Source organism: Leptinotarsa decemlineata, unplaced genomic scaffold (genome assembly GCF_025532065.1).
Source record: "Leptinotarsa decemlineata unplaced genomic scaffold, Ldec_3_MD MMD2_tig00026314_RagTag_RagTag, whole genome shotgun sequence".
NCBI lineage: Eukaryota > Metazoa > Arthropoda > Insecta > Coleoptera > Chrysomelidae > Leptinotarsa > Leptinotarsa decemlineata.
The window spans coordinates 11,192,521-11,204,638 of NW_027412684.1; the positions used below are offsets into that span (position 1 = coordinate 11,192,521).

At 33.3% G+C, this 12,118-nt stretch overlaps 1 protein-coding gene across 1 annotated transcript; it reads right to left on the bottom strand.

The window, feature by feature from the left end:
- Positions 1–4,015: 4,015 nt before the first annotated feature.
- Positions 4,016–10,659, bottom strand: LOC111511898 (beta-1,3-glucan-binding protein). Its single transcript, XM_074181468.1, has 2 exons — positions 10,205–10,659; positions 4,016–4,456 (listed from the first exon to the last, which is right to left on the bottom strand). The coding sequence occupies exons 1-2, from the start codon at positions 10,560–10,562 to the stop codon at positions 4,017–4,019; spliced, it is 798 nt and encodes a 265-aa protein (XP_074037569.1). The 5' UTR covers positions 10,563–10,659; the 3' UTR covers position 4,016.
- Between the last annotated feature and the right edge of the window lie 1,459 nt (positions 10,660–12,118).

The window sequence follows — 12,118 nt, forward strand, 5'->3', positions numbered from 1 at the left end:
GAAGACTGTTGTCAAGATATAGGCCGAAGTTTTTTGTAACTCCTTTCAAGGAAAGTTCTGTTCCATCTGTTACAATATTTATGAGGCCAGAACAATGATTTCTCGCCGCTGTTCTACCAAAGAGCATGACATTAGAATCAGATGCATCAGCAGATAAATAATATTTTGTTAACAAGATGAGGTGTGTATAAAACGAACAAGAGAGGTCCCAATATTGAACCTTGAGGAACACCATTTTCAATTTGTATTAAATGAGATTTTTCGTTGTATTTGAAAACGATTGCAGACGTAACTTTTTGGTAGTGCTACAGCATGTATCGAAATCCCTAGGTAGCCCGAAATAGCAAAAAATAGTTTATGGTGTATGCGATCGAATGCATTAGATTAGTCCAATAAAATCAGAGGAGAGAGTTTGTTATTATCAATAGATCTGTGCACATCATTCACAACTTTCAGGAGGACAGTTGAGCAACTGAAGTCAGGTCTGAACCATGATTGACACTCAGGTAATATGCTTTTCATGGTAACTAAAGAACTAAAGTATGGAACAAAAACATTTATGTTACATAATAGGAGAAATGCGCTTGATGAAATAAACCCCATTATTTTTCGGTACCTAATCGATTAAACATAATGTTACTAGGAAATCATCAAAATTTCAGGTGATCTTCGATATTCCCAAGATTCCCATTTGAAATATAAATTGATGTTTAATTGAAATTCAAATTGTTGCTGTGTGAAGATGATGATTACCTTTCAATGAGCACACAGGATTCGATTATGATATAATGGCTTTTTATAAGAAATTTTAGAGGAAATATACATAACGATGTTCATTCTATCTTATATTAATGATAACGTTGGACAAAAATCTATTGGTTGATTTGTTGACACGATGTTCAATGTCTATCTGCCCTCAAGGTGAATGTGGATTTAACAGTTGATAAATATAGGTGATAAATTATAAATGTTTTCTTTATTGTCCGAAATTTCGAATTCACAATTTTGATTCCAGTAAATTTATTTGGCTAACAAAATATCAGTTGCCACTCAAAATAATCGAGATACTGTAAGCTATGGTTACTTTTTCTCTAGGGATAACTTTGCTTCATTTAGAAAACATCAAATAATCCTCCTGATTTCTATCCTGGTGAAATTATGGTGCAGTTGCATCTCATCCTCCAATGAGCAAAATCAAAGTAAATGCTCCAAGAACCCATTTTCTTAGCATAACTTCATTTTTTTCGATAGTTCGAAAAGAAGATATGATTATCATGCAAAGAAGTAATTTTCAGACAAAAACTGATTTATACATTGGATTATACAAAAAACAGTTTTTTCTATTCATTGTGCATTCCAAAAATTCATAATTGAATTGAATCAGATATAATTCACAGGATTGCTACACAATATAGGATGTCAAAGAGTCACAATAACAAATTTCTATTAAAGCCGAAAAACTATTTTCCCAAAAACTTATGCCTCCGAAAAATATACCCTTTTCAATTTGAACAAGATTCTTATGGCTGAGAATCAATAAAATAAGTATGACTGTCTTCATGTACTATCATCGTGACGTAATAGTATACTCATAATGATATTAAAATTCAATTATTATCATGATGAATGCGATATCATAATTAATGCGGTATAGATACGTATATGAGGGCAAAAGAGAATTGAAACTTTCTATGTTTTCTACCACTTCCATTTGTAACCAACGTTAGTGCAATTTCGTCCTATAAGGATACTTTCAAACTTATACATAAACCTTACTGCAGTTCCGTCCTATAAGGACATTTTCAAACTTATACATCAATGTATAAGTGTACATAAGGACATTTTCAAAACTTATACAAGGATGTACAAGTATACATCAATGTATGAGTTTGAAAATGTCCTTATGTATGTATACATTAATGCATAAGTATACATTCATGTATAAGTCTGAGAGTGTCCTTATAGGATGAAACTGCAGTAACGTTAGTTACAAATGTTACAAATAAAAGTGGTAAAAAACATAAAAAGTTTTAATTCTCTTTTCTTCATTATGATTTCTTATCACGTAGTAACGGCTACATCCATCAGTATATGAGGGCTTTTATTGGCAATACATGTCAATAAAATGACTGAAGATAAGGAAAACTTTGAGGAATTGTAATAACTATCTATGAAAGATCAATAATAATTTCTCATGTTTGTCGCACAATGAGTAAATGTTCTCGGTTGACCCAAATCTAGCTTTTTCATTTTTTTTTAAGAAATTGTGGGAGTTGATCATTTTCAATTCAATAGGTACTATACATTGAATACTTTTGGTTTTAAATAGTATGAATATCGTTGAGAAATTGTTATTGTTACAAACGGGACACGAAGATAACTATCCCCTTTTCGAATAATGAAAATTGGGAATTGTTCAGGTACGCTTTTTTGTGCCTCACAATCAATATGTTCCAAAATTTTCAGATTGATTCGGTCGTTACGATTTGATCTCCACAAACTTTATTTGAAAAATTTATCACATGTTTTGCTAACACAGTAGCTTTATCAAGGAATTTGTTAAAAAATAACTGCCTAGTATATAATATACTTGATAGTTGGTAAAAAAATCTGTTAAAATCTGTGCCTTATGACAATAGGTTGAAAAAATCAAGCAGTAAATCTGCAGCTCTAGTTATTATGAGCATATTTTATTCTACAGGCTCCAGCCCACTCTCTGGTACCTGTGTTACAGATATAGTGTGTCTCAGTAACGAAAAATTTGATTTGAACAAAAACACAGTTTTAAGTATTCCTATTGTTACTTTTCCAACGAATTATGCAGTGAATAGTATCTTGTTGACACATATGCACTCTTTTTCGAAATTTTTCATGACCATTTTGCATAAATGTGGTTTTATTTGGTTGAAACCAGAGCGAATGGGGGCTTGTTGACATACATTTTTGACTTCAAATAACTCAATAAGAAGAAATCTAAGGGTACTGTATCATACAATCCGAGAGACCAATTCTGATTACCAAAACAAGACAGTACCTGGGAATGTTTCACGCAGTATATGTAGCACCATCTTGTGGAAACCACATGCTGGTCACATCAATATCATTCAGTTTGGCACGGAATACGTTGTGAATTCATTTTTTTTTCGACAATAACATGTGCACTTAGGATATTTGTGCTTAAGAAATCAGCATCCACTTAATGATATTCAATAATACATTCAACAATTTATTTCCTCAGAGTATCGATATTAGCTTCAATTATCGTCTTAACTGAATTTTGTAAGCATGAAACCCAGATATTTGGTGAGTACAGAAAGCTTCTTGAAATTTGCACGTTACCACTCTGATGTTCCTGGATGTTCAGCCATACTCCCATACATACTGGACGACCAGTATGTGTCTCTAATGGATCCAGGCTCCCTGAATTTTCAATTATTCTTTCCGCAGCTGGGAAAGTCGGAACTCTATTCCGACTTTATTTTGTCAACCGTAAAATTTTCGTTATTTTTCAGCGTGGGTGCTTTGTTCACTCACTCGAATTGACTGCCGTGTTGGTCGGTGGTTCAAGTCCTAGTCTGAACGATCGATCTTCACTTGCTACCGTCCAACCCGTGTTAGGAATCACACGTTTAAAGGTAAGACCTCTTTAATCCTTAGCTCGCACAAGTTTCGACTTCTGAGGGTTGTCGTTCGTAGGGGTGCGACAGCTGGTTACCGGAAAAACAGATTTTTTTTTAAACAGAATAAAAACATGTTGTTCTATCGTATGATGCTCCATTTTCACAACCCCAAACTGTCAGCTGGATAGGTATGTTTTTTAGGGTTGTCAGCACTTTTGTACACTATTGCACAAATCGCGGAAAATTCAATTCTTGCATCAATTCAGGCACGACCTAATTCAAGAAATAAGCTGTGGTGTCTCCAATCTCATTCTCCTCTACCAGCCTATCTGCCGGCGTATTCAAAATTCTGAGCACAAAAAGAGGTTATTTGCAATGTCAATGAAATGCAGTAGATCAATAAATTAATTTAATTTTCGAATTGATTAATTCTTTCTTAGCTACTTTTATCACAGTGACTTTATCACCTAAACTGGCTAATCTAAAAGTAATACTGTTATCATTATTACGACTAGCATTCAATACGGGTACAGATAACCCTAGCTTTCCGTTGATGATCACTTGGGCCACATATGCAGCATCTTCGTATGGTGGCAGAACTCCCTCGAATTTCATTTCCTGCGAAACCATTTCGTTTTTTTCCATCAGTTCTTGAAGAACGCCTGTATTTTCGCGGAGTTTCTCTACTTCTAATGCCAAATCGTTTACCTTATTCATTACATAGGTCATCATTTGACATCGACAATTTGAATATATTTCAGGCTTGTCTTTTTTATTCGTGGTGGATTCGGCTGAAGGGTGCTGGTTATATAATATGGTGGAGCTTGGTGGGACATCTGAAAAAAAAATATGAGTTATATTTGTGGCAATATAGTGAATAATTTTTCAACTTCATTGATAATGATTGAGAACTTGAAACAGATGATTTGATGAACTTTTCAGACCTGACAATCATAAACACATACCGACACAACTATCAACGTAGTGTGCGCTGGTCAGGCCCTATCCCCCGAAGCCCCGATACCATCGTCCATAGATATATATCTATGGACGATGCCGATACATTCGGGAGGGCGCGCCAGTATTATCAACCAATGACCACTCCTCACACCGTGGGGAGAGTGATCATTGGGTCCGAGAATCATGTGCCCTGAGCAAGCGCAGTGAGCCAAGAATGACAGCCTTCTGCATCTGTGCGGCTAAGATTTCTGCCTTAGTGCGGCAAGCCGGTATGATTTTGAGATTCAAGAGTAGAGAGAGCATCATTCCACCAAGGACTCCAATAATCAGAACAACCATCTTGACAGAATGATTTAGATAGAGTCTGCGGAGTTCGAAGAGAAAATCTCGATATTTTATCCGTTTTTCCTCCTCGTTTTTGACGATATTTGTCTCGCCAGGAGCTGAAAACTCAACGACAAGTGTCGTTGTGTGCGCAGTATTATAGAACAGTGCTTTAAAAAATTGTTCCACAGCGCCATCAAGTGGCGAGTTACAGAAAAATTGATAGCCTAAAAACCTTCTCTATGAAAAATTACTTATTCATGTCAAGTCATCACGATCGGTTGAGCGATGTAGAAGTTTATCACATTAACATTTTTTCTAAGCTTCGCAACCTAATATGTCTTTATAACGCTGGAGTAAATCCCCATTTTGTATCGTGGGCTCCCCTCCTATCACAAGTAAGCCTGGAGAATTTACCAACTATAAAATATGTCCTCAAACGTCTAACTCAATCTTTTATCTGATAGTTTTCTACAGCAGTTTACTTGAGAAACCAAAACCGGTCGTAACAAATTAAAAACTCAGTAGAAATTAGACAAAATTTATTTTTTTCATCCTATATTTGAAATTAATTTTTAGGTCACCAATCGAACAAGATAATTTTTTGAATATGTTTCTGAAGCAATAAATAAAAGGAAACTTATACAAATATACTCCACCAAAAACTTGTAATGTTATGAAAAAGTTGATAACAAAAAGAATTAGGTAGTTTTTCAAATAGCTTCATGTCACCTCGATCTATAGGCAGCGCTGTACCTTTACCTACATTCGAGAACCATTGTCCTTTTTGGAACTACAGTAGTTATATGTTGAAAATTTACCGAACACTTTTCTCAAGCTCCAACAATTAAAAATCTGAATTGGTGCTTGTCAACAGATATTTGATGAAAATAAACAAAAAATGTGTACTAAAGATACCGGCTTCAGTTTTGCTACGCGGTCAACGTTGATAACCCATTATCTATTATTGATAAACCACATAATGTTGCGACATAAAATATCTTCATTTTGTGTTTGTAAACAAAATCGAGCAATACTTTTGAATTATGTTCATTATTCATTCATGCTCATATGATACATATTGGAATTTTTCTCTGGTTGTAGCGTTTGCCAATACCGTAATGCCTTTATACAAAACTACATCCAATTTTATTTTTAGTTTGATGTTTCAAATTTCATTCGAATATAATTTCTCCAATCCACCTTTTATTTGAAAAAAAACAACAACCTGATGGGGTTCCTGAAAATTTTTAGGTTGGTTTAACAGGATACATGAGAACTGGAAACGAATTCAATTTGATAAATGTGGAAAATTTTGGAAATACTGTACATGATTGAGTGCAGAATTATTTGAGGTTGATTGTGATATCTCGAATACGATGAAATAATATAATCGACACGTAATTTGAAGTTTGAACCAATTTTATTAGTCATCATTTGAAAATAATTTCAAACAAAAGCAATGACTGTTTTTGCCACTCCGGAAGTTAAAAGAAATAAAGCGACAAAGCGAGTACAATAATGTCTTTAATAATCTCAGTTCTTTGAATTGATTTGTATTTCATGATTGTTCCAAATTTCATTATTTAATGTAATATTCAAAATGTTTATAATAATAATATAACTAAAAATATATAAAAATAATAATAATGTCTAAAAGAAATGAAAGTGACAAGATGCTAAAAGATGAGACATTATAGAATATGTGATATATGAGCAAAAGATATATTCAACAGGGGTAAAAGAGACACTAATGGAATGAAAGTTCATTCAGATTGATACATTTTTATCGACGTGATCGATCTGAAAAAATCCGTAATTAAAAATTTTTCAAAAGAATAACGAGCCGAGAAGAAGAAAAAAATATTCAATGGGGTTTTCAACATCATAAAGGGCCCTGTTCTGAAAAATCATTAGTGAAAACCTAAATTGTGAAGAAAATCTTTGAATAACTGGTCATATTGAGTCATGGCCGGTGAGAAGCCGCTCCTTCAAGATGTTCATTAGATGTGTAGAAATCTGTTATCAGTTTGTTAAAAAAAATATATGTGGTACAGCAAGGAAGGACAAAATACGGTGAATCATATATAAGGAGATGAATGTACAAAAATATTTTTGAACTTATAAACAAAGCAAAGACTTGTAAAAATATAGACTGGGGGAATTAGAGGAGAAGTATATAACTCAATACACAGAATCAATGATATTGAGAATTTTGGATGACTGTTGAAATTCGATAACCAATGGTGATAGTCTTTGAAGTAGTCTTTATTATCGAAGTTTATCAACAAACTATTGTGGAACATAATAAATTCCACAAAAAAGTACACTTTTTCGGCAATAACAATAGGAAATTCTGAAAAATAACCAAAAATTGATGAACCGTGTTAAGAATGGCTCATTAAAAGATGAGACCTAGTTAATCCTCTGCTCACACAAGTTTCGACTTCTGAGGGTTGTCGTTCATAGGGGGCTACAGCTGGTCGAAAAAAAAATACATTTTGAACAGATTTCAAACATACTATTTCATGGAAAAAAAATTCGACTATGACACCATAGTCATATGTCGTTATAAGTACTCACTTATAGTTTTTCAAGGGTTCATTGAACGTGAAACTGATTAGAGAAACGATTACGTACAGAGGTATACTCGAAAAAGATCATAATGGTGTAAAAATATACAGTGAAGAAAAAAATGGTCAGATATCTCCACAGACTGCAGAAGCGATTTAAAAAAAAATTGAGTATATGTGTTGATAATCAACCAACAATTAATTGTGTTCTATTTCTGATCCTATCAGTTTTTCAAGGAATCGAAAAAATTATTACCCTGGGCGTGATGAAGAAAAAACGAAGTAATTATGTTGATAAAAAGAATGAAGCATAATTGTAGATACATTTCAAATTTGTAGACAACTGAGACATTTTATCCTTTTCAAAATTTTTGAATCATATACAGTGTGTCCGAACAGTGCGGATTTTCTCGATGTATCGATAATGTTGAAATATATGATGTGACCCTACTAAAATGGACGAACCCCCATAAAACTTTCATTTTTCGACCGATATGTTTTTTTTCACTAAAAGGATATTTGGAAACTCTACTATAAGATTATTCTTCTATTATTTTTCAATAAAAAAATCGAAAAAAGTTATTGGCAATTTTTTCAATCTAACACAAGCTACTGAATTTGAAGGTTTTGAAATTGAAATTTCAGATGTTTGGTGTTCTGAATTTTATGAAAATCTTTCCATTATAAAACATAGTTATTTCGGAAAATATACTGGAATGGTGAACAACTATTGCATTTAATTTTCTTCAACTATGATTTCAACAAATTTCGATGAAATTTGATACCTGCTGGAGCAGTGGAGCAGTCAGAATTTGATGAGAATTCTAAACTTGAATTGCTGGATAAGTAGCATATTCTTCAAATTTCACTTTAATAAAAACTTTTCAATGACGAACTGATTTTGTTGTCATTTTGACCTTAACCATTTCAATGCTTAATGTCAAAATGACATTCAGTAGTTTAAAAAAACATTAATCAATTATCTACGTCACGAAGAAAAAAACATTCTAATCCACCTGTACATAAATGTTGAGGATGTTTCCATTCAAATGTAATACTTTTTGAAAATAGTTTCATTTTCAAAAGTAAATAGTTGAATTTTTTCATGGTAGCAAAAACATAATTTTCCAATCAATCATATTATTTTCTTTTTCTGATTGATTCGGCCGTTACTTGATGAAGATCCACAGTAATTTCAAAAACTACACCTCACGCTTTGATCTCCACAAACTTTATTTGAAAAATACAGGGCTATTCAAATTCGTTTCTGTACATAGGGATCTCGTAAACCATAAGACAAAGTTACGTATTTCAGAGACCTATTCAATGATGTAAAAAAGTCAAATATAGCTCTTTTGGTTCTGGAGATATACAGGAAAAACCAAAAAATCCCAAATTGTTTTTTCACCTATATCTTCTTTATTCGCAGAAATAATAAAAAAATGTCCACATTCTGCTATTAGCACTTGATGTGGGCTCTCAGAATATGTCCATGAATCTTTTATACAGGGTGTCATCTGACTTGGGCCACCCCCATCTTTGAAGTTTTAAAAACGAACATGTATTTTTTGTTTCGCCGACGTTCACTTCATACTGAGAAATTAAATTCAATTTTATATTTCGGGATGTCACCCAATTTCCAGGGCCGTAATTTAAAAGGGAATAATTCACACAATTATAATCAACTATTACGGAAACATCCCGAAATATAAAATTGAATTTAATTTCTCAGTATGGAGTGAACGTTTACGATCCAAAAACTACAACAAAAAATACAGGTCCGTATTTGAAAATTCAAAGATGGGGATGGCCCAAGTCAGATATTAACCTATATAAAAGATTCATGGTCATATTCTGATATTCACATCAAGTGCCAATAGCAAAATGCTGAAAGATTTTCAATATGTCTGCGAATAAAGAAGATATAGACAAAAAATAATTTGGGATTTTTTGGTTTCTCCAAAAACCAAAAGAGCTACATTCAATTTTTTTACATCATTGAATAGGTCTCTGAAATACGCAACTTTGCCACGATTTAAACGACACTCTATCTCCCATCGTTTACGAGATCCCCACGTACAGAAACGAATTTGAATAGCCCTGTATATCACGTTTTACTAGCACAGTAGCTTTTTTAAATGATTCATGAATAATCACTTGAAAAAGCTACTGTGCTAGCGATACATTTTGTCATATATTTTTCAAATAAAGTTTATCATATATTTATTACATTTTTATCAAGCCACAATGACCGTTGCCAGGCAACTGATTTTTTGAAAGAAATAGTGGGTGATACAGGCCTATTGAAAATGTTTAGAGAAACCACATTAGTGTACAATGATTTCGTAGTTTATTTTTATAGAGGATGCTTCAAATGATACCTTGATTTTCATCTACTTCGATTTACATTAGTAAAAAATTAATATGTAACGTCGTATATTCTACATGCAATTATTTATTTGAAGATAACACGTCAAATGTTATTCCAAACAGTTCTCCGATTGTTTGTGTAACTCAAATCATTTTTATAACATTAGGGAAAAAGCTTTTTTATATTTTGAATTCAAAACAACATAAAATACCATAATTCATAGTTTGAATAAAATATGTTTTCATAAATTCGAGGATTATCCATATACCGAGCAAATACGCAATTTCCGGGAATACGGTATAACCGAAGTCACTATTCGACAAAAATAACCCCAACCTCATTCAAACAAAACTCACCCCTCACGTGAAACTCTCCATTATCGTATCTATACCCCAGCCTGTCCTTGATGACGAACAACCAGTAGTTAATCACATCACCAGGTTTCAACTTCGTGGTATGATCCTCGAACACCCATTGGCCGTCGGTCTTGATCAAGATGTCTCTGGAAAACTCACCGGCTTCCAAACCGTTCATGGGCTTGTTGAGGCTTCCGTGGAACGCGAAGAGCTGGATGCCATCCTGATCCGGGATGCTGACCCGGAATCCTCTGGGAGAAAGGACCTGGATCCGCGGTACCGGAACGGTGAACTCTTGGCTTATTGCTGCAGGAAGAGCCACCTGCAAGACTAACGATAAACACAGTAACCGTTTCATTTTGTTCGATGTTTTGGGTTTGTGACGAGACTATGCGAGTGAGGGGTACTCTGTCGTTTTATATTCATGAATCAAAAGAGTCTTATCTTCGACTGCCGCGCGAGTGAGATCTGGTTTTTCCGTTGTGTATTCGTGCGGGGAAACGGTACTAAAATTCTGAAAAACGCAATTGGCAGGATTTTTATTCGAATGGAGAAAAAAGGGGACTCATTTGTAACGGGACAGTGTGTGTTATGAGTAATTTTTGTCGTTACAAAATTACTTCAAAGTTATTTCAAGATTCTTTCACTGAAGCTACAAATTCAAACTTTGATTAAAAAATATCAAGATTCATTTTCAGCCCTGGAGGAAATTGATATATTGGAAAATAGATTGATAGATAGTAAAACAAGTAATATCATTCAGTTTCTTTTCAACGAATATAAATTTGTATAAGAATAATTCATTACAGAGCATAAATACCTGAACTGGAGATACAACTATTATACAAACTTTATTGAAATTTCTTGCAGTTTCCATCTAAATCTCTTTGTACCTCTTCATGTAGCACGACCATTTATTGAATAGCATATCCAATTGCACAGGAGCATTTGTTGAAATATTGTATTTACACAATGACATATAATAACTGAAAAAAACTCTGATGAATATGCAATGAAATGTCTTCGATGAAATCAACTGCAAGGGATTTTGGAAATGTTATGTAGGACAAACGGGACATTATCTGAGAAACAGGTTGTCTGAACATGGGAAAAATTCAAAATAATAAATATTGTCAACCCAAAAGCGCTCTTTGAACTCATTAGAGGAGAATGATAACACTTTTGACTTTGCAAACCCCAATATTCTGGATATTCAGCCCTTATTAGTGATATGATACATATTTTCGAAAAGACATAGAAGGATTGAATAGTGCTAACTTCCATTTATTGAATCAGATTCGTTAACGTTATGTTTCAAAGGAGTTTCCACCACTCTTGATACTCTGATATTTTTATATCGTCTATAAGTTTTAGAAAATGATTGAAAAAAATCGTCCAATTCTAATTAGAACCCTCTCAAGCATAGTACCTATATAGATACATCACTATTGTGCCTGTGATTGTACGATATTCATGTTGTTAGTCCCTTATTTTTGTTTGTTTTCGTACCTGTTGTCTGTTAAATACTTCTTCAATTTTTCCAACATGAATAAACTCATGTTAGTAAGTCCCATTTCATTTTTTTCTTCTTTCAAAATATGTAGATTGATAAATTATGCCATATTGCAAAATGTATTGGCATGTATGTTGTTTCCTTGTAGAAATATTTCATTGCAAAATCCAAAATGATGGATTCAATAAAGTCCGAAACATTATCAAAAAGGTAAATTATTCACCTACAAAACTTTTTGATTACTTTTCCAACAATAACAACATTTGATAGTGTCCAAATAATCACTAAACCTCTCGAATGTGCTTTTTTGCATAATTTTTTCTGAAATATCCTACGGTCTTCAAAGTGAACTCCAGCTTTCTCATTCGACGAGATATAACCACTGTTGTCTTAGAGCTGTT